Source organism: Cibotium barometz, chromosome 22, assembly GCF_041138505.1.
Source record: "Cibotium barometz isolate CiBa-2024 chromosome 22, ASM4113850v1, whole genome shotgun sequence".
Taxonomy (NCBI): Eukaryota; Viridiplantae; Streptophyta; class Polypodiopsida; order Cyatheales; family Cibotiaceae; genus Cibotium; species Cibotium barometz.
The window spans coordinates 30,136,690-30,159,320 of record NC_141067.1 but is presented as its reverse complement, the minus strand read 5'-3'; the positions used below and the strand labels follow the sequence as shown (position 1 = coordinate 30,159,320).

The following is a 22,631-nucleotide window of genomic DNA, read 5'->3' as shown; positions in this document are numbered from 1 at the left end:
GGGCCAACCCTCCTTGTAATATGATTGTATTATCAAGGATTTCTCAAGGTACAAGATTCATAGGCATCACATGCCAGATTTCCAATGACATTCATACAATGAAAACACTTTGCAAACATCTTTTGTGGAAGTTGGGTTTGATTTTACAGTTTATGTCGCGAAGAACCTCACTCCCCAATCCCCAGTGTCTTGCCACAAGCAACTATGCTTCACTAGTATTCATACACAAGCATGTGTGTGCTAGGCTAAGACATAGGAGACCTTAATGGTCAAGCACGCAGATGTAGAGTAGGTTACGAGAACTTGATGAAGCTCTTACCATTGAATTTGCTGAATATTGAAAGAAGAAATCAGCTTTTGGTCAAATTATTGATGATAGAAATGCTGAACAACATTTTCAGCAGGTACATATCTAAGAGAGCAGTGGAAAAGGAGCGTTGCACTCATTTGCCAGCTGATCATCCAAGAGTTGGAGAAGCAAGAAACCATGCCAAAAAGTATGTGTATGGACTGGTTATGCTAAAAATTGTCTTCCTTTACCTCCTCATGATAAAGTCACCTATTTCCCAAGGGAGAGAGAAAGAGGATAAGCCTTTCCATAGAAGAAGAAGGTGGCCATTGGGCCACCTCAACAGAGGCCACACCTCTCCCATAAGTGGGGAGGGTGCCCATTAAGCTGTCCACACTCTTTTATTTAAAAGAGTGCTTGATTTATGAGAGCCTAGCCGATCACCATCCAATGAGTGCCCAAACTCACTTATAACCTATCCGCCCACTCTTTAATAAAGTGAGTGAGTTTTTAGATTCATTTTCCTTTCCTGTATAGTCAAACACTGCAGGTGGAGAAGTGCCTACATTGACAAGTGGGTCCTTGAGGGAATAATAGTGAAGTGTGATGTGTTCATTGAGCAAATCAATCATATTTGAGGCAGGCATGTGGTGAACCCTTCACTTGTTTAAATAAAGTTCTACATCCAAATAGCTTGATTTTACCTAAGAATTCAGTCATATAATTGATGAGATAATCATGTAGAAATACACCTGTGAGTAATGACACAGTCGGGCTGATTTTCTTGTATGTTCTCAGGCATATAAAATGCGTAAAGCAGGAGCTGTAATTCATAGCCATGGGTTGGAGTCATGCTTAGCAACCATGATCAACCCTGCAGCAAAGGAGTTTCGGGTAAGTGTTTAAATTCCACAGGCATTTTTAGAGTTTGTTTGTGGTCTCGTCTCCTTTTGTTCTTGTTTCTTGATGTTGAAGAGAGATCTTTTGTATGCAAAGTAATTGCAAGATGATGAGAGAAGCACATTTTTGTGTCACATACTTATAGATTACTCACATGGAGATGATAAAAGGAATAAGTGGTCATGGGTACCACGATGAACTTGTTGTGCCAATTATTGAAAACACTCCTCGCGAATACGAGCTGACAGAATCACTTGCTGAAGCGGTATGCTTTACACTTGTTTGCATGATTTTAGGACACATTTAAGAACTATTTTTCGGCCTAGCATCTAAAGTTGTTGGCAAGGTCAAGTTTTTTATTTGTATGGTGATTTGCTGAAAACGGGTGGTTGATATTGTTCTTGAAGAAAGTCTTTGAGTTGTGGAGTTGGGAGTTGTGAGACCAACCGTGTTTTGAACGAGGCAAGGAAATGGGGCAAGCACCCCCCTTCTGCATATAGGACTGTTATTTAGGCTAATTGAATAGGATACAGAAGTTGTGTCTTTCATGGACTATGTAGTCATTGAGATTGTGGGACTCCGATAAATTAGTGTAGGAAGAGTTGAATGATTAAAGAGGAATTATTTGATCAGTCTCTTTCTAAGAAATCGATTCTTGGGCTTTCCAAGTTGATGAAAGTGTTAAGAGGTTGATCGTATGGGCAGTTCCCACTTGTGAGCCTGGCCCTTCTGAGGGTTATCAGGACCCAATCATGTATACTATTCTCATGTACTCCATGATGATAGTTTGTACTAGTGCTTATATCCCATGTACTTCCCCATGATGATCATTGTATCAGCCTCTACATTCAGAGAGCTATGTTATTTTTACTTGTTTTGTTTTTCTTTTCCATGATGAGACATCCCATGGATAGCATTGTATCACTTTGGTCTCATAGACCCATTGGGTCTATAGGACACATTTAATACAACTTTCTTTCTTTCTCTCTCTCCACTCCATCTCTCTCGCATAATTTCAGTTTGTGATCGTTCTTTGCTAATGAAGTAAAAGGTTCCACAAAGCTTTTGCATGTAACATTGGTATCAGAGCTTTGAGCTCGATAACCTTACATAGCAGGACTTTTTGTTTTGTTTTGTGTGGATGGTTTACTTTCGTTCCAGGGCAACCTATAAGTAGGGATCCCACACACATAATGGATGGTTACTTGTGTTTGCAAAAAGTCGTAAATGCTCCCACTATGGACAAGCAAGAGGAGATTAGAGAGATTGAGTCTAGTGCATTGGACAAAGTGCCCACTACTTTGATTGACACCAGTGGTTGCACAACTACCACCACCCTGATCTCCACCTTCTTTTGCACCCTCACAACCACCATTTTTCTCAATCTGCACTTAGTGCACAACCCCAAGCACATAGTGCACTACCCATTTTTTCACCACCCACCCAACCCACTCCTTCACTACCCTAATCTCTCATGCTTACCCCTGAGCAATATGTTTGTATGGAGGCGGCACATCCACATCTCGAGCATGAGTTCAAAATGAAGCAGCTTCAGATGCAATTGGACATGACCCTCAATTCTAGTCTTGAGAGAATCTGATGCGAATTTAGACACGCTGAGTCACAGTCTACAGAAGAGAACGGATGAAGGGATCAACAATAGATGGAAGGGACCCGGAAAAGAGAAGATGAACGATCACGATAAGTAGAGCATGAGGCCTTCCTCTTGGCTCTCAACCAAAGGACCACTTCGAGCTAGGTGAACTCTTTTCGGAAAAGGTCACCTTCAGAAAATAGGATGGTAAACTTGACCCCTTTGTGCTTTGCATTCTTGGATTCTCCGATTTGAAGCATTTTAGTACATAGATCGGACAAGGAAAAGTCACATTGGCTAACTATAACTTCACTGGTGATGCCATTGTGTGGTGGCATAGTAACAAGAAATGGCCATTTCCTGGCCAAAACTGCGGAAACTCCATTTCTCTAGTGATTCCGTTTCCGTTTCTTGTTTCCTAAGCTCACCTAAGGATTCTTCCCACACTTTTCCCAAGCTAAGTTTTGTTTTTTTCCAAGTTTCTTACTATCTCTTCCAAAGTAGGTGTTAACTTGTATGGCTATGATGGGGAGCTGAATCACTTGCAAGAGACGACTGCACATTACTCTTGTTTGAAGTAGAATAACTTGAACAATAATTGATTAAAGAAGCAAGTGGCCACAATAGAAGATATCGCTCGCTTGTTTCTTCATCTTTTGTATCCCATATGCGGTTTGCCAAGGACAATTACATCTAACATGGATCCCAAGTTTACTTCACATTTCGGGAGAGCATTATTGGATAACTTTGAGACCAAATTCAGCGCATTCCATCCAAGACAAATGGCCAGACATAAATCTATAATCAACTGGCATTTGAGTACCTTCGCGACTTAGAGCATCGGCAACGTGGTTATTTTTGCCAGGGATGCATTCAAGCATACCTCGAAATTGTTGGAAAATCTGACTCCACTTGGCTTGTCTATACTCCATTGGGCACTAGGCACGAGTTGCAATCATTTTAGTGCTTGTTGATCCGTCTTAACTGGGATTTCCTCCTATAAAAGAAAGGTTTCCAATGCTTAAGAGCCGTCATCATCCCCAATAACTCTTTGTCATATATTGAATAATTCTTCTTTGCGTCATTCAATTTCCGGCTATAATAAGCCACTGGGCGCCCTTTGTGTTGAAGCATAGCTCCTATGGCTAAATTGCTAGCATCAGTAATCACTTTAAAGGATCATCCCGTGAAGCCAACTTGAGAACTGGAGATTCGGAGGCAACTTTCTTCATTGCATGGAATGCCTTGAGTGCTTTGCACATAACGGACACTTCCTGTTGACGCGTCTTCATGCCCTTGGGCAAGTCTGTAAGAGGTGCTGCAAGGTCGGAAAATTTGTCCATGTGGGAATTGTATATGCTTGACAGAGACCTACAAAAGAGTGGATTGCCTGAGCATTCTTGGGAACGTCCCATTCGAGAATTGCCTTTACCTTTTCAAGGTCAAGGCTAATCTTGTCTGCGCTGGTGACATATCCCAGGTAGTGGATTTTCACTACTCCAAACTCGCTCTTCTTTGCATTTATAAAGAGCTCATTGTCTTGCAATAGTTGCAAGACCTTTGCAACACCTTGCTCATGTTGTTTGCACTGGCAAAAAAGATGAACACACACTTTCCTATGAGCTCCACAAAGACCCTAGACATCATCTTGTCGAATGTCGCCAGTGCCGAGGTGAGTTCTAATGGCATCACCACGAACTAGTAGTGGCCGCTTTTAGTCCTAGAGGCTGTTTTTGGAATGTTAGCCGTAAAGATTTGAACCTGATGATAGCCACTTTTAAGATCTATCTTAGAAAAGAGCTTAGCACCATTGAGTCGCTCAAGGATATACTCAATCTTGGACATTGGGAACTTGTTTTTAACTGTGAGCTTATTGAGTGCCTTGTAGTCCACACATAATCGTGCGGACTTGTCTTTCTTTTGCACAAATAAAATAGGTGCAGCAAAGGGTGAGGATGAGGGCGTGGTAAATCGAGCTCGGAGTAACTGGGAAAGTTGTTGCTCTAGTTCGCCTTGCAATGCCTTGATAGAAAAACTTACTGGGCGGTTTTGTCTCGAGGACCAACTCAATGCGATGATCCTCGGGACGACTGGGTGGGAGATGAGGAGAGAGATCATCCTTCAACATAATATCTTGATATGATGCGAGGAGACCGTCCATCCTTTGCTTCAAAGGGATTGTCGTTTAAACAACAGACTGCTGGCTACAGACATAAATCAAAGCACATTCGGTTCCTTATCTGATGGCTCTTGGGGTCTGGATATGGGAGATGAGTGGAATGTCTGGAATGCTCCTATCCTCACGAATTAGGACAAGCTTAGGAACACCATCAATAATTGTGAAAGTGTCCTGCCTCCAATGGGTGCATACTCCCTAAATCACTGAATGCCGAGAATCCTCCTTCAGTACAGTTTGGACTCCCTTTTTCTTCGGCTCTCTCACGAGGATACCAACCGAGTTATCCGGTTAGATCTTCTCAGCCTCTACACCCATTGCACATGGATCACACCTCCGGAGCTCCCCACGAAGATGCACTTCTATAGAGATCACTTTCTCACACTCACTGAGGATGGATTCATCCAACAGCCGGGCTACTTGAGTGTTCACATGTCCCATGCCATGCGCTTTGCGATTGGCCATATACGGGTTTCATCCCACTGTCTGAGAGTGGAGACAAGTAGAGCTGAGCGCATCTTCAGAGCCAGGAAGCTCATACGGAGACCCATAGAGGAGAGGATCCGCCGACTATGCCCCACAGATTTTGAGACGGAGGAGCATTACATATGCCGCTGCCCAATATACTATGAGATCCGCGGGAGGTTTCACTGCCTATTTCGTGAAGGATTCGGTCCGCTCTCCAGGATCATTGACTTCCAGGACCAGCGTTGCCTGGGCCTCTTCTTACTTGAGCCCCGCAGACACAAGGACAGCTTCTTGAGAGAGCCACGGCCATAGCCACCCCGCCCCCTCCCTCGCCAGCTAATCATCACTAGTTTCTTCCGGACCCAGGAGGTGGAGGACACCGACATAGTGGATCTTGTGGACCCTCCACGAGCTGCTCTGGACCTACCTCGCCCGAGAGGAGTTACCTCGGACGGAGCCTCTGCACTCCAGCGTGCCCGACGCCTGCGACCCCCTGTCGGCCACGATCACCTCATCAGCTCGAGATCTAGGACATGCTTGTCCGCCATCGAGCTACCTTTCCACGTGACATAGCTGAGGGAGACCTCTCAGCCATACTCATTAGCCCCATGCTTGATATTTTGGAGAGAGGTATACCATCTACTCGGAGCTGATGTTGCTCTCATGTTTCTATGTTCTTAGTATTCCATGATGAGTTTCCATGTACAGTTTTGTATCACCCCAGTGAGATAGCTATGTTTATGTTTTCTTTCTGTTTTATTTTCCATTCCATGATGAGATATGCCATCGACATTATTGTATCACTTTGGTCTCATAGGCCCATTGGGTCTTTAGTAGACGCTTTATATATCTTTCTCTTTCTTTCTCTCTCTAGTAGTAGTGGGCACGAGTCATGGTATAGCCGAGTATGCGCCTGATTCACGAGGCAAGGACTCAAGATGGATCGCCTCCTCCCACTCCAATATGACCCGGACTCCCCATTCATCAAGGTCTCTTTGGATGAAAGGAACCGGGTAATTAGATATGATTTATTGGGATGTTTATATATATATGTGTGTGTGTGTGTGTGTGTGTGTGTGTGTGTGTTTATATATATTAATATATGTATCACAATATATTCATGGGCTTGTACTTTGTTCACCCCTATGTCAAGTGACCTCTTTGCTTCAGCCAGCTCGGCTTGGAGCTTGGCATTTGCCTCCTTCAGCTGTGCAATCTCTAGGGAGAAAGCCTCAGGCATTGACCACTTCCCATCTTGCTTCTCCTTGGCCGCCTTGAGGGCCAAGACTTCCTCTCTATAACCCTGCATTTCCAGCTCCATGGCCTTCATCTAACCATCCTTTGCTTCCCTAAGAGTTGTGAGATCTTCCCTACACCCATGTAATTCCAGGTCCATGGCCTTCTCGCTCCTGCAACTCCCTCTTGATGGCGTGAAGCTCCTTTGTCAGTTCATTCCACATGTCGTGTAACTTCTTGTTTAGTTTCTGCACACCTCTTTTAGCTCCAGATGGGACAGCCTGGTCTCCAGTGATGTGGACATGGGGGGAGGTGAGACAGAGAGAGAAGATTATGTTGTTGCCTTGGGGCCTGAGCAAGGGTGGATGGAGCGGTTGCCATGGAGTCCTCTTGAGGGAAAGGCCAAAGACTGGCAACAAGCTGCGTGCAAAAGCATTAAACTACCAAGGAGCAGCTAAAAACAGGGGGCAAACGGAGAGACAGGGCGAGGGCCAGTAGGCAACAAAGGACAAGTTGGAGGAAGGAGCTGAGGCGGTGACGAAGACATGATCTCAGGAGGAAGAGGGCTGTGAGAGGAGAGGCGTAAGCGAAGACAGGGAGGAGGTGGCGGCGATGGCAACAGGGGAAGAGGGTGGGGGGATGGAATAGGGGAGGAACAGGTGGGGAAGGTAGAGGCTGGCTGCAGAAGGAGGGAAAGTGGGTGAGGGAAGTTGGGGGGAAGCCTGGAGCTAGTGAAAAGAAGTGCAGAGAGGGGGGGTTGGTGGGGGGGGTGGGCGCAAGCTGCTTGACAGTAGCACACTCTCCAGCTTGATTCTCTACTGTTGCTATACTTTGTTAGCAAGAATCAGATTTATAATAGAAAGGTGCAAACTAATGAGCTGCAGTTAATAGTTTGGCTTAGGTAGGACAGTGAAATTACTGACTGCAGTTGTTGGGGCTCATCTCTTTAGAGAAAGCCTTCATCATTGTTGAGTGTCGGGTCTGCTGTGTGACCTGATTTTTGTTTATTCATTTTTCAGAGTCTTCCACCCAGCAAAATTGGTGCAATTTAAAATTCCAAAACTTGAGAAATTCAAAATAATAAAATTGAAATCTAGTTGTGAACAGATTTTATGGTGCTCAGATTGTTGGTTTGTGTACAGATAGCAGCATACCCAAAAAGTACAGCAGTTTTGGTGAGGAATCATGGCATATATGTTTGGGGAGACTCATGGATAAGTGCCAAAACCCAGGTAAGAATATATTACCTTTTTAAAAATAGTGTCTTGGTCAATAAGCGGTGTGTTTTGTTATAGTAACTATTACCATGACACTTTTGACTAGCTGTTCAGTGCTTCAGTGATGACGTGTTCTGATTCAAAGAAAAGGCTTGTGATGGAACTTTTTATGTTTTGGCCATGGTGCAGGCTGAATGCTATCACTATCTCTTCGACGCAGCTTTGAGACTTCATAATTTGGGACTCGATCCTGCAGATCCAAAGCACGGACCACTGAAGAATTTGAAAATGGCAGCTTCACAAACCTATTCTAATGGAAGGATGTTGGAAACTGGAAAACAAGAGGAAATATTGAAACAAGTGCAAAGGCAACAGCAACCCAACCCAGTACGACACGTGCACGAACGTGCTTGTTCTGATCTTGTTTCTCTCTTCTAGTGCCTCGGCAATCTTGATCTACAAAAACTAAGATGTATTAACACACGCATGGTCGAGAACTAGTAAACGAACCTTTTTTTTCTCTTGCATGCTTATGTTTGCGTCAACTTTTCATATCAATGGAGGAAAAAATGCTTAGGATTCCACCTTCCCAAATAAGGGAATAGCACATTCGGATCTTATATCATTAATGGTTCCTTTAGATGCTAGTGAAGGTTGATGTCCCATTTGTGCCAAAAATCGCTTCAAGGCAGTGATGTTTATGAACACTTAAGGCTGAGGTGTAGAAAGGGAAGTAATACAGCTTGTCGGCTTACCTCTTGGGGAATATTTGCCTTATAGAGTACAATAAAGATCAAGCCTACACTGCTAGCGGTGCCATAATAGTGTAACTTGGCTTGGTGGATTTGTTATTTAAATTGCCATGCTGGCTGAAACTTGGTCTGATTTTGCTGCCAGTTTGTCTTCCTGGCTAATTCTTTTTTTCTTCGGAAAAGAGAATTCTATTCAGTATGAAAAAATATACAAAAGGGAGATTTCAGACCAAACAAGGGGTAATCTGAACCAATCAGGTGCCTTGTGGTGCCAACAAGGTCCCTTATGAGCGGCAGTAGAAATGTTGCCACGATCCCACTCTCATAAACTGGCTGCACTTTCTCTCCACAGCCCTCGAAGATCCCACTCTCATAAACTGTGTTATGACCGAGTGGCCATGAGGATGTGGATGATATCAATCCAAATCCTGCAAATGCACTGTGTATCATAAACCAAAGTGCCCTCAATGGCCTCAGTGTATCTAGCCTTCCAAATGTGCTAGGTTGTAATGCTAGCAATAATATCTCACATGCACTGTCCAACCTCTATGCAGGTGGCACATATCCTGACTCCGGCATGTCTTGACGACAGCACCGCTGAGCAACTCAGCGACTGATCATAATGACCAGATCCCTGTCGTTCCCCTCATACATGAGCTGTGGGCCTGATTGTGTCAACCAAATGATAGCACCAAAGTAATTTTGCATCCCTCCTCATCCTTCCAAAGAGAGCTGCTATTTTGCAGTCCAAATCCCCAGTGCTTCCGTGCACTCCCATCAGCAATGGTAGACTGCATTTGAAGCTCTTGCACACTTCGGGCATGGTGGACTAACACCAATGACGGACCTCCCTAGTGGTTGGTGGGGAGACCACCAAGTAGAGAAATCCAAATGGAGGAGGATATTTGTGTCCTCCTGTAAGAGTGCCACAACCTCTGCCAAAAAGTCCTTTTAATGTAAGGTGTGATACCATAATACTCCCAATGAGGTCTAAGAGTAGGGCCTCTCTGAATGTCTCATGACAAGATGCTTGCCCTTCTGCATAGTATAACTAAAGACAGGCATGTTTCTCATCGGGTTGGTAGCATCCCTCCACTCCCACTCACCGGGGTCCCATCAGCTGTTGTACAACCAAAGGCTCCATTGTCCAAGCATTTGTGATCATCCCTGGGGAAGGGGGGATCAATAAAAAAGTGCTTCCCTGCCCTGCCAACAACTCTCACAGGACACACCACCAGGCCCTCTCGCTGATATCCTGCACATCACATCTCTCCAAATACCATCCATCTTATACAGAGAAAAAGACCGGTGCGTCATCCTCCCCAGGCACGGGGAGGCCCATAACCTGTAGAGGTACACCTGTCCCTGAGAAGACTCCCAACCATGAGCGATGAAGCTGTTCCAAGGAGGTCCTTGTGATCCTAGTTGGTATGGCTGCATCAATCTGCACAATCCTCTAACTAGTCCCCTCAGATGCTGCGTAAGCACCACACTCTGATCCTCCGTGAGGCTTTTAAAACTCTTCCAATCTAGTACTTGGGGAAGAGCGTCTTGTAGCCAGCCCAGCTGCCCCAAGAGGTCTACCATACTCATCCAAGACCTCATCACTTTGACCCAATACATCATCATTTTGGAGTACATCGTCTGTAGGTGATGCATACCAAGAGGGTGGCCATGAGAGAGAACTCACTACTCCTGGTGGAATGCTTGTCGAAACGGTGCCTTAGGTTGTGTCACCTGAGAGGCACATTTGCGTCATCTCCTACAACCCCTATTGTAGGGCAATCCTTGGCAAAGTGCCCGTGCTGCTAGTGACAGACCCTGGTCAGGTCTGCCTACAATCTCCATATGTTGCTTCAACGGACTGTTAGGTCCCGGAAGCAACACAAAGTCCTCAATAAGCTCCCTGTCACGAGCAAGCACTATAACCCTGGGGACAACGTCTGCCAAGGCAGTGACCATCTGGGCGGAAGAGGTCAGCAAGGCAGGGATAGGGGGCACTTGTAGGACCAGCAGGAGGCGCCAGAAGGGCTCAGCAGGAGAGGGGGGAGTGGTTGGCAGCAGGATGGCGCCACAGAGGGGGAGGGAGGCGGGCAGCAGGAGGCACAGCAGAAGGGGGGAATGATGGGCAGCAGAGGGGCGGAGGTGGGCAGAGGAGTGCGAAGCAGGGGTGCACCAAGGAGGAGAAGGCAGGGGGGCACAACACTCAGCAGCACGGAGCTTCACCACCTTCAGGCACCGGAATACACACTTTTTAGTACAATCATCTTGGCTAATTTTGAAAAAGAGGATCCAGCCTCTCTTTCTTTAGTGCATGGTCCTCTGCCTCGGGATAATCCTGTATAACATCCTTAGCATGGATTAGCTGTGGGGCATGGTTATTACTCCTGACACATGACGTAGTGTGTGTTAGGAGTTGGCTATATGGGGATTTAGTTACTAATCCCATAAAAGCAGGAATATTTATAGCGCGAGGTCTATATAAGTGAGTAGTGTCCACACAACGGAGTTGTTGAGCCAACACTGGTCTCTGGCTGATAGTGGGTACCGAACCCCATGATGATTCCTGGGTGTGGTATGTGACACATCTAGAAGTCGTTCCTGGGCAAGGTGGTGGTGTGTAGGTGTGGTGGTCTCATACATAGATTTTAACATTACATGTGAAGTATTGTCTTGCTTGGGATGCCCAACTCTTATACGCAGGCACAAAGTGGACACAGCTTTCAATTTAGGCAGGGTGTGAGTTTCACATGATCTTGGCTTCATCACCAGCTTTACTTTGTGGGCTTTCAATGGCCAAAGAAACTCAACAGATAGGCTTAGTAGCACAAGGAGTTTGTGGATAAGAAAATCTTGATGCTATCATGTGATTTAGGGCTTTCCCACTTATTTCTTGCTTTTATGAGAGGGCAAAACTAAAGAAATGAAAAAGTTCTTGGCTCAGAATTCTGAATATCTGGTTATATTTTTGCAGCTGGTTGTTGTCCTGGATATAGAAGGTACCACTACTCCAATCTCATTTGTTACAGAGATTCTTTTTCCGTATGCACGCAGCAATGTCAGGAACCACTTAGTGTCAACATACGAGACCGAGGAAACTCAAGCTGACATTGACCTTTTACGAAAGCAGGTATCAACATTGAAATTACGATTTTTTATCAATATTGTGAATATGCTGTCTCGGTACTGAAATTGAAGTGAGTCTATGCTTCTCAAATTGTCAACAATGCCTTTGGTGAGGATTATCGCCTACTTGGGCTATTTTTTTGATAAGGGGTCTACACACGCCCACATGCATGCATGCATGCACGTGCGCACACCCCCACCTATCATTGGGCACATACGTGCTCTCCCTCTCTCATAGGCACATTGGGTCTTTAGTAGATGCTTAATATATCTTTCTTTCTTTCTTTCTTTCTCTCTCTCTCATAGACGAGAGTAACATCTCTCTTGCACAGTTTTTTGTAGACATTAATATGAGATATGCCATCGACATTATTTTATCACTTTGGTCTCATAGGCCCATTGGGTCTTTAGTAGACGCTTAATATATCTTTCTTTCTCTCTCTCTCGTCACACTAGCCTTGATGTATGGAGCAGCTTTCTGGGGGGCAGATCTATCCGATGAGGATTGGCAGCGAGTTGAGAGGCCCTAGGTCATGATGTTCTCACGTATGATCCGCAGTCCCACACCAGATTATCCAGGCAGAGTTTGCTGCAGCCCAGTGGAGGCACTCTTCCAGACAGTCACATACCTCCATTGCATTAGTCACATGGATCCCCACAGGTACCCGAGGCTTGTCTTGGAGTCCTCCAGACAGCTAGCACTTGAGGGGCACTCTGGAGTATGGTATGCACTAGTTTCCACTTGGTTCTCAGTATATGGGCTCTGCATGGACCGCCTACCCCCCCTTCAGTACAGTTTGGACTTCCCTTTTCTCCGGCTATCTCATGAGGATACCAACCGGGTTATCCGGTCAGATCTTCTTAGCCTCTACACACATTGCACATGGATCACACCCATGGAGCTCCCCATGAAGATGCACTTTTATAGAGACCACTTCCTCACTCACCGAGGATGGATTCATCCAGTAGCTGGGCTACTTGAGTGTTCACATTTTCCATGCCATGTGGATTGCGATTGGCCAGATACGGGTTTCTTCCCACCGCCTCAGAGTGGAGACAGGTAGAGCTGAGGGCATCTTCAGAGCCGAGAAGCTCATACGGACACCCAGAGAGGAGAGGGTTTGCCGACTATGCCACACAGAGGTTGAGACGGAGGAGCATTACATATGCCGCTGCCCAGTATACTATGAGATCCGCGGGAGGTTTCACTGTCTATTTCATGAGGGATTCGGTCCACTCTCCAGGATCATTGACTTCCAGGACCAGCGTTGCATGGGCCTCTTCCTGCTTGAGCTCCGCAGACACAGGGACACCTTCTTGAGACATAGGCCCCAGCCACCCCGTCCCCTCCCTCGGTAGCCAACCATCACCAGTTCTTATATTTCCCAAGTGATAGAGAACTTCGTTTGGGTCGCACTCGTAGAAGAACTTTGTCTCCTTCCTTGAAGATCCATAGCCTCATTGGCTCTTTAGTAGACGCTTAATCTCTCTCAACGGAATACAACTTTCTTCTTCGTTAAATCATGCAACAGAGAAGCCAAGAAAGCAAAATGTCCAATAAATCGATGATAGTAAGAACATAGGCCAATGAAACTCTCGACTTGATGAACATTTTGAAGCTATGGCAGTCCTTAATAGCTTGAATCTTTGTAGGATCCATGTGTACACCTTCTTTTGAAACAATATGCCCCAAATAATGGATCTCTGGTAAAAAGAATTCATTGTTGAAAAGCTTGTGTTTCCTAAGCTCTTCAAACACAATGGCGAGATGCTTCTTATGCTCAGCCTCACTCTTTGAAAAGATAATAATATCATCAAAGAAAGTTCTTGTGAACTTGCGGTGAGGTCTAAAAATTCTATCCATTATTCTGTTGAAAGTGGTGGGGACTCCGAAGGTAGTATTTATGTGGAATCAATGGACAATAATTCCATGAAGTCAAAGGACTTTGAGCACGTGAAGCCACCCGGTTGGCTTGGACTATATCCTCCACGAACAGATATGCTGGAAGGTGTTCACGAGAGTCCCAAGCGGGATGATGATGTTGAGATCACACATCAAGAGCACGTTATCTAGTATCCTACAAGGGAGGATGATGTCAAAGCCCAAGCTGATGGGTGCTCCATGCCTTCACCAAATGATAACCCTGAGGTTGTCCAACAGTGTTAGGAGGCTACATCTATGTGGGATTCATGGCAGAGTTCACACATGCATTGGTGGGTCCAAGAATGGCTCAATAGATTTGACTTCATGGATCTTAAGTCGAGATATTTGTATTTACCATGAAACCCCTCATTAATAAGGTTTAATTCTTAGAGGTCTTTTGCCAAACTATGATGGAAGTTATTGTCTTGCATGCTTTCTACATTAGTAGATAGAGTTTTTTTTAGGGGTGTGGAAAGGATACCGACACATAACATGAACCCTTGGTGTTATCGGGAGTCATTGGGTGGCTAGTGGCAGGCAGTCTTGTCAGGAGTTGACATAACCCAGGATACTGTGTCGAGTCAGGCTATCGTGTCGATTTGGTCATACTTGGAGATACCTAGGCCATGGTTTTTGGAGGGCTTATAGTGGAGCTGACTACAGGAGCCAAGGACACAGATTTGGGGTCTGAACATGGTGGTATCTTTGACCCTTGATTTTGTATGGATTAGACCGATTCTCTTGACCTAAGGTTTGACCTTGGTGTTCAGAGGGGAATTTGGTTGCTTCAAGGCTACGGCATAGGGGGAGAAGTTGGTCAGCTCACCTGTTATCAAATGCTTAACGGGGATTTTATATGGGGTGTGCTCTGGTGTTATGGGATGCCAGAGTGTATTCTCATGTAGGATTTCCTCTGAGGCTTCGCGGATTTCTGATCTAGAATGCTCTATGCTTGGGCATAGTTAATCTATGGTAAGTATGAGGGGCAATGCTAGTCTATGAATGATAACAAGACAAGGAACTTTCTTGGTTGTCTAAGCATGATATGTTACTCGTAAGGTGATTCACACACACTCTCGTGATGGCCAAGTAATATTGATGCATTGGAAGTGTACATGAGAGAGATGAGAAGTTTGAAACTTCTCCGCCTAGGACTAAGTGCCGAAGACCAGGTTGCGTGCCCTAGATTCAGGGCTGTGTGTTCTTTGTTGACCTTGTGCGCACATGCCGGTGAATCACAATAGTCAGAGATACTCCTGCATGAACGGATGTTCCATGGAGTCTTTTTGGTTCCAGGATTTTGGAGTCACATGTTATCCCACTTGTTCGAAAGGCTGTAGCTACAGACACGTTAGGGATGGAATATATTATACTTGCTTGTTTGCTTTTGGAAGTAGGGCCTCTACATGAGGACATGTTCATTCCCAATTTACTTGAGTGAGAGAAAGAGTGGTATGATAAAGCAAATAACTATTTCACATGTACTTTCCTCTCTCTCTCTCTCTCTCTCTTTCTTTCTTTCTTTCTACATCATGGCTGCCTTAGCCTTACAGCCACCATAGCCTAGGTACTGTGCTAGGGTCCTAGGTACTGTGCAACCCTAGCAGAGCTCGTACCTTCAATTGGTATCGGAGTGTAGGTTAGGGTCTCCATGTTTTTTTGCTGTGCCACCATCTGCTGCTGTTCGTCAACACGTCCATTGTTGTCACCTGTCCATCTTCAGCTTTACTGCACGTGTGCTGGCCCATCCCACTACTCTTCGCCGGCCATCGCCATCAGCACCCCATAGTTATTGAACATGATTTTAGGGGTTTTCAAAATTAAGGCAAAAATCGACTAATTAAACCCACAACAGCACTAGAAATTTGGAGCTTTTCCTGTTTTGACCTTCTACTGCATAACTAAGGTCAAAATAACTTAAAATCTGAAAATTTAAAAGCCCCATCACCTTGTAAAGCCCCCATAATCCATCTACAATAACTCAAAACCACTGTTTTGAGAGTCGGGGTTAAAAAACCCCTAACCGCTGTTCCCATGGGCTTCAACGATGCTATCTTCGCCGGGCCATTTCTACCGGGATCTTCATTGACACATCATCACCGAAGGAGTGGAAGTGTGCATGCTCCAGCGCAACAGCTGTGTACATGGATTCTCTTCCAACTAGGGAGATCTACCTACGTTTCCTATTTTTATGTTTTATGTGTGTAGAGTTAGGGATCCTCTACCGGGATGTCCCCCGAAAAAGATTTGTTGTAAATGTCCATCAGTGTTTATGTGATAAATGCCCATTAGTGTTTGTGTTTTGTACTGCCCTGTGCTATAAAAGGGTTCGTATTTTTTCCAATTTATCCAGATAGGAGCTAGGGGGGTGACTAAGTGTTGGCCTCGCTACCTCGGTCTTACCTTGATAGGAGAGACTACCATGGCATGGGAGGTGCAGATGGTGAGTCTAGCTCTGAGGCAGGAGGGGGGGTTTGTTGGGTATTTCGGAGTCTCTTGTGTCCTATATGTGCACCTGGTGTACTTGTCAGTGTGCATGTATGTGTTTCTATAGGTGTGAACAGCTCATATATGTGTAAGTGTGCCTACATGTGTGTGAACACCCTCTTATTAGGATAAGATACGTGTGCCATGTGTCATGTCTCCGTATCTGTATGTGATTTATGTGAGTCAAAAGATAGGTTTGCAACCTATAAAAAGCATGTACTTGGTGTAATTCACATCAATCTCTCCCATCATTTGAGTTGTGTAAATAACTTTTTCACGTGTACTTTCTTGGACTACCAACACCATTTTCCCCATCCACAAAGTAGGAGACCCCATGGACCCAGGTAACTACAGGACTATCATGATTGGTCACACAATGGCCAAAATCTATGGGGCAATACTAGAGGACATGATGAGCTCTATGGCAGAGAGGATGGGTAACAGAGCATCAGGCCTGGTAGGCTTTAGGAGAAACTTCTCCGTGTTGGACCATATCTTTACTTTATGGGCTATCATAGAGGAGGCGAGGTCCTCAAAGAGACATGTGTATTGCTGCTTTGTGGATTTCCACAAAGCCTTTGACTCGTCCCTGGATCCCATCTGATAGAACGCTTGCAGGAGCTCCAGTTCTCACATGAGATGATATGGGGTGTGATGGCACTATATGAAGCGGTACTCGGCCGAGTATGTACATATACCTAGTGGGACCTCGGGAGATATATGTAGCACTATTGGGGTTAAGCAGGGCTGCCCACTCTCACCTACACTCTTTGGCCTATTTATTGATGAGATTGTAGTATTTGTGGATAGTTTCGGAGGTAGAGGTTCACCATTGGCTTGGACAGTAGTGCCCATATTGCTGTTGACGACATTGTCTTGATCTCATATTCAGCCGAGGGTTTACAGAAACACTTAAATGCATTGGATAGATTTTGCAAGGAGAGAGACCTCATGGTCAATTTGGGCAAAACCAAGGTTATGGTCTTCAACACATGTTGTGTAGTCGCCTCACAATTTTCTTTCATATACAGAGATGCCCCAGTGGAGATTGTGCGGAAGAATGTGTATCGGAGTCACTTTTATAGGCCCTTTGTTCTGCACGACCACATCTGCCAACACTGACCGACTTGTGAGGGGGGCATACCTCCCTTGCTCGTATTGAGAGACAATGTTTCCAGGCACATTTCCAAGAACCCGTACTAAGTGTTGGCTCTTTGATACTCTAATACGACCAGCGGCTATGTATGGTGTAGGCTTTTGGGGGCTAGGCCTAGGGAAGGATCACTGGAGGAGCATAGAGAGGCTACAGGTGATGATGTTTTTTTTTTTCCGAGAGAAGATCCTTTCATTAGTTATATAAAAACGCCCGTAGGGCTACAAAAGATCTCTCCTGCTCATAAGAGAAACAGAGCAGTGAATACAGCATGGCAGCCCGGGAGACTCTCCCTAGGTGCTGCAAAATACAAGCATCAGTACAAAGGACCGAGAGGCTAAATCATACAATAGGGGGCGGGAAGAGCCAAACAGGTGGCCTGTAGTGCCAACGGGGGGATCCCGTGTGTAAGGTGTAGAAGGGGCCACAGTGCCAAGTGGTGTGAAAGGCCTGGCGCCGCAAGATCGCCTCATCCGAGTCTCCCCGGATGCGGTCGTACTGTCCTCGCAGGGTGTGGATCAACTCCTGCCAAATCCCCCGTACAGTCTCTGCTGGTGGCTCCAATCTCCCCTCAAAGGCCGTAAAGCACCGGGCCCTCCAGGTGAACCAGATGGTGAGGCTGCTGAGGAGCTCCCATCGTAAATCCCGCTCCTGTGTCCAGCTGGCGGACGAGAAATCCGGTGCCGGAACCAGGCGAGGCTGGCCCCTAATAAATCTGATGGCCTGACTGCCCTGCTCCATCTCATAGCCCATAGCAGGCCCTGACGAAGTCGACCAAGCAGCGGCACCCCACGTAAACATACCCTCTGGAGAGAGGGGAGCCAGAATACGCAGCATCCGCAGCCAAATCTGCTGCGCGTGAGGGCAATCCCAAAGGCAGTGTCTCTGTGTCTCCATAGGGTGGCCGCATCGGACGCAGGCCGTCGGAAGACCGCTGTAAACAAGCCAAGTGCCAACTGTTGAGCCCCTGTGGGCGACCAGCCACTGAAAAGTCGAGATCCTGCGGGCCTGTCGACTAGCCCAGAGCCGAGCCCAAAAATCCTCCAGGAACTCCTGTGAGAGTCCCTGTAGCCGCCAACGCCCCGCTGCCGCTGGAGAGACCGTCCTCCTCGCCGTCAAAATATGCCGCCCCAGCCGAACAGTATACTGGAAAAAGGTAATCTCTGTGGCCTCACGGGATGCATAAGGATCATGCCACTCGTACTCCCCGGGGTCCCACTGTAGCCGCGCCAAGGGGCGCGCTGCATATGCCCGTATGCGCCAATCCGGGAGCACATCAGCAGGATCCGGGTCTATATGCCACTTTCGAGAAGCGGCGGCCACTACCCGAATCCTCTGAAAGGTGCACTCTGCAACCAAAGGCGACTCCACCTCCACTCGCTGGATTCTGCCCTCATCCTGAATCTCATAGTAGAGGCAACTGCCATCCTCAGTGCAAGCTCTGACAGTAATCAGGATCTCCAACTGTGTAAAGGCTCCCATCCACCGTGGGGTCACTGGCTCGAGAGGCGTGAACCACTCCTCTGTGAGTGCCTCCTGAATATCATCTCTCATAATCAACCCCCCTCTGAAGTGACTCAGCCTCTCCACCTGTATCTCCTTTGGGAGACTGCAAAAGGCCTGCCAGTCTCCAAAACTACGAGCTGGGCCTGCCGCTAAAGGCCCCCAGGCTAAACGAGGCCGAGAACCCAGCATATGACCCTGCTCTGTGCGAACCGCTGGGCTCCAGATGAGCGGCTGTTTGGCCCGCTCCTCAACACAAGAAGGAGGTCGCTGAGAGAGGCCCAGTCTCAGCAGCTCCCAAGCTCTCAAGATACTCAAAGCAAATCTGTCCTCCCATCCTCTACTGAGGCCTGTCCTCCTCATCTCTGAAGATCCAGCGAATCTCTGGTGCCCAAGTGCCCCTTGCTGGGGGCGCCCGAGCCTGCAGCCGCTGCAAGAGGAGCTTTTTCCAAGGCTCAGCGCCTGGAAGCAACCCCCGAACAATAAGCTTCCCCAATAAGGCTCTGCTCTGATCGACTGGATCTATAATGCCCAAACCTCCCTGAGCCAGCGGAAGTGTAATAATTGCCCATGCAACCTTTGCCCGAGCTGGCTGACCGTCCCGCCCAGACCACAGAAAGTTCCTGATCAGCCTCTGTACCTGGCTGATGCAAGAGCTCGAGAAGATCCAGCAAGACGTAATGTACCACATGGTCGCTAACAGCACCTGATTTGCCACCACCACCCTCCCAGCCAAGGATAGTCGAGCTGTACTCCAATACAAAAGCTTCTTCCGAATGCTCAGAAGAAGCGGGGCAATTTGCTGCTCAGGTGACAAATCTAGGCCAATCTGGCATCCCAAATACCGCACTGCTGTGCCTGGAGGAATCCATCTAAAACCAGGGTCCGGGCTCCATGCCGGAGTGGGAGCACTACTGATCCAAAAGGCCACTGTCTTGCGCCAATTGATCAATGCTCCCGAAGCTGCACTAAAAACCTGGAGCGACTGCTCTGCCCGAAGAAGATTGGCCTCTTAGCCATGCAAAAATAAGCCCGTGTCGTCTGCAAACTCAGCATCGAGCAGGTCCTCCCCCCGGACTGGGAGCTGTAGTCCTCTCAAACCAACCTCCTCTGCCGTCAAATACATGCTCATAGCCTCCGCAAAGAAGAGAAAAAGAAAGGGGGCGAGAGGACACCCCTGACGGACTGATTTGGTCAGCTCAAAACTCGGCCCCCGTCCTCCTGCAATCAACACCTGGCTGCGAGCTGTGGAATACAGAGCCGCCACCCCTCTGATCCATCCTGGCTCAAAGCCCAGGCGAAGCATAGTGCCCTCTAAGAAACCCCAATCAACTCTATCGTATGCCTTCTCAAAATCGAGAAGCATCACGACCAAGTCCTCGCCAAGAAATCTAGCTCTGGCCGTCGCCTCCCAGAAAGTAAAGATGTTGTCAAGGATACTGCGCTCCTTGACAAATCCTGTCTGAGTAGCATGAATCAACTCCCCCAGGAAGGGCTGGATCCTCAAACTCAAGGCCTTTGCTAAGACCTTGTAGACAGTATTGAGGATCGTAATAGGCCTCCAATGCCGAATATCATCTGATACTCCCTCCCCCTTGGGGATAAGATAGATCAAGCCCTCTGAAAAGCTCTGCGGCATCACCCCAGTGTCCAAAACATGCTGAAAGCCCCTGCGGAGGCCTGGCCCCAAAAGGTCCCAATAGCGCATAAAAAAGGCCGGCGTCAGTCCGTCCTCCCCTGGGCAACTATGTCGCGGCAGGACCCTCAAGGCCTCGGCAAGCTCAATCTCTAAAAGAGGAGCAACAAGAACTGAACGCATACGATCTGTGACCCTCCTCTGCACATGGGCCCACACAGTCTGTCTGTAAGCATCTCTGTCCTCAGTGGCTGGCTCCGCTGAAAGCAGGTCTCTATAAAATGCAGTGGCAATGGCTTTGATCTCCTCGGGCTCAGTAGCTACCGAACCATCCGGTCTACCAAGCTGACGGACTCGTGCCCGAGCATGGCGGGGTCCAGTGATCTCAAAAAACTCACCAGTCACTCTATCACCAAGCTGCGTCCACTGAGAGGCCTGACGACGATAGTAAAACTCATGTCTCTGCTCCTCTGCCTCTCTAACCTCCTGGCGTGCGTGGCTCAGCTGGGCCGCCAACCACTCACATGCAGGCTGCTGCTCCTGGAGGCGCTGTAACGAGGCAAGGCTGCGTCTCAGCCGATGCTCCCTCTCGCGAATCTCTCCCAGCCGTGTCAAAGCTGCAGCGTGCAGAAAAGAGCTATGCTCGATGAGTCCCTGGGCACACTGGCCTGCTGCATCCTGGTCAGAGCACTGACTATCATGCCAGATCCTCTCAATGTCCTCAGCGAGACTGGGATCTGTAAGTACCCTCTCTGGGATCCTCAACTGCAAGCTGGGCTCCCGTGTCCTCTCCTCCCATGTCAGGATAACTGGCGCATGATCTGAAAATGAGGTGCCAGCGAGAATGCCGACGGAGCCCCCTCGCTCCCCTAACCAGTCGCCCACATAAAAGCGATCAATCCGTGATAGATTAGTCCCTCCCTGTCGGCGATCCGACCGAGAGAAACTAAGACTGTCCTGAGAACGGGAGAAGGCCCCATGCTGCCATGCATCAGTGATCCTCAGTGTCATGCAAAACCGGTCCCAAGCTGCAAGCTCCGTGCCGTGCACTGTAACATGACTGCCTCCCACCCTATCGGCCGGGTCCTCAAGCATGTTGAAGTCTCCCCCGACACACCAATGTGCGGCCTCTGGCAATGCATCCGTAACCTGGGTCCAGAACTCTGCTCTGGCCCTAGCATGATTAGGCGCATAGACGTTGAGCACGCCCAATAGCTCATCATGCATCAATAAAAAGATATAGCAATAAAATTATTACAAAGTCATAAATGCCAACAAAGTTTGATAAACAGATACATTTTATCGATGCTATTTACCAAATTTAGTGGTTATCATTCATCCCTCACTTAGCTGGTGAACATACTTGTAAACCAAATGTTAGAGTAGTACACCTTCCATTATGAACTCAAAGGAACTCCTACACTCTCTAAAAATCTCTTTAACTTCATCTTCACACCCTATCACTCTTCATCTCCCCAAACTACAAACCTCTCAAACCCATCAATGATAAAAAAGAAACCACCCCAAACATTTCACCCTCAAGAAACTAATCAACCCACACTATGGAGAAAAGATTAAAACTCCGGCACCTAAGAACCCTTAAAAATTTACATAAAAGCACTCCTGAGTAAGAGATACAACCTACAAGCTCACCCACCCATGTGTGCTCCCACTTTTTGGATTTTATTATTGAAAGATAATAAACTGAGGCCTCAAATTATATTATTGAGCTTAGTGTGTTGTGCAACATAAGCATCTCATTGGCAGAAAAAAAATGCTTCTTCATTGGTGTGTAAGAAAGGTAAAATCGTAGCACTGTGCTCTACCAGGCACAATGATCCCTCGATCCACAATGGCTTGCCGCCATACATCTGCAATGACCATGCAAACTCCTCCCTGTCCACCCAAAGGACCAAACCTTGCAGACCAAAAGGTATCCCAACTACCAGGCATCACCGAACCATATCTCTGGATCCTGCTCTCACCCAAGTGGTGCTCCTGCATCATCAAAATATCAATGCTACCACCAACCAGGCATCTCTGAAGCTCTTGCCTCAAGCAACCTCGATAGCGTATAAAATGTGCTCCGCCCAGGCCCTGTACATTCCATGAGATGATCCTCATGGATGACCTGCTGAGGTAGATGCTGTCTCAACCGTGCGGCGGGCCT

At 47.0% G+C, this 22,631-nt stretch overlaps 1 protein-coding gene and 1 pseudogene across 3 annotated transcripts in view; one reads left to right on the top strand and one right to left on the bottom strand.

Moving 5' to 3' along the window:
- Positions 1–936, bottom strand: part of LOC147626527 (arginase 1, mitochondrial-like) — a 39,911-nt pseudogene extending 38,975 nt beyond the window's left edge. Inside the window, exon 1 of the transcript XR_015268630.1 lies at positions 765–936. The product of XR_015268630.1 is annotated as an arginase 1, mitochondrial-like (transcript). The remainder of the gene's footprint in view (positions 1–764) is intronic.
- A 74-nt stretch (positions 937–1,010) lies between these two features.
- LOC147626526 (haloacid dehalogenase-like hydrolase family protein) overlaps positions 1,011–22,631 on the top strand; it is a 47,334-nt gene continuing 25,713 nt past the window's right edge. The window contains exons 1-5 of one of the 2 annotated variants that reach the window (XM_086816598.1): positions 1,011–1,183; positions 1,335–1,454; positions 7,806–7,895; positions 8,070–8,267; positions 11,607–11,762. In XM_086816598.1, coding sequence (XP_086672724.1) covers positions 1,097–1,183; positions 1,335–1,454; positions 7,806–7,895; positions 8,070–8,267; positions 11,607–11,762 — 651 coding nt within the window. In that variant the 5' untranslated portion in view covers positions 1,011–1,096. The remainder of the gene's footprint in view (positions 1,184–1,334; positions 1,455–7,805; positions 7,896–8,069; positions 8,268–11,606; positions 11,763–22,631) is intronic. The other variant, XM_086816599.1, reaches the window with a different exon arrangement.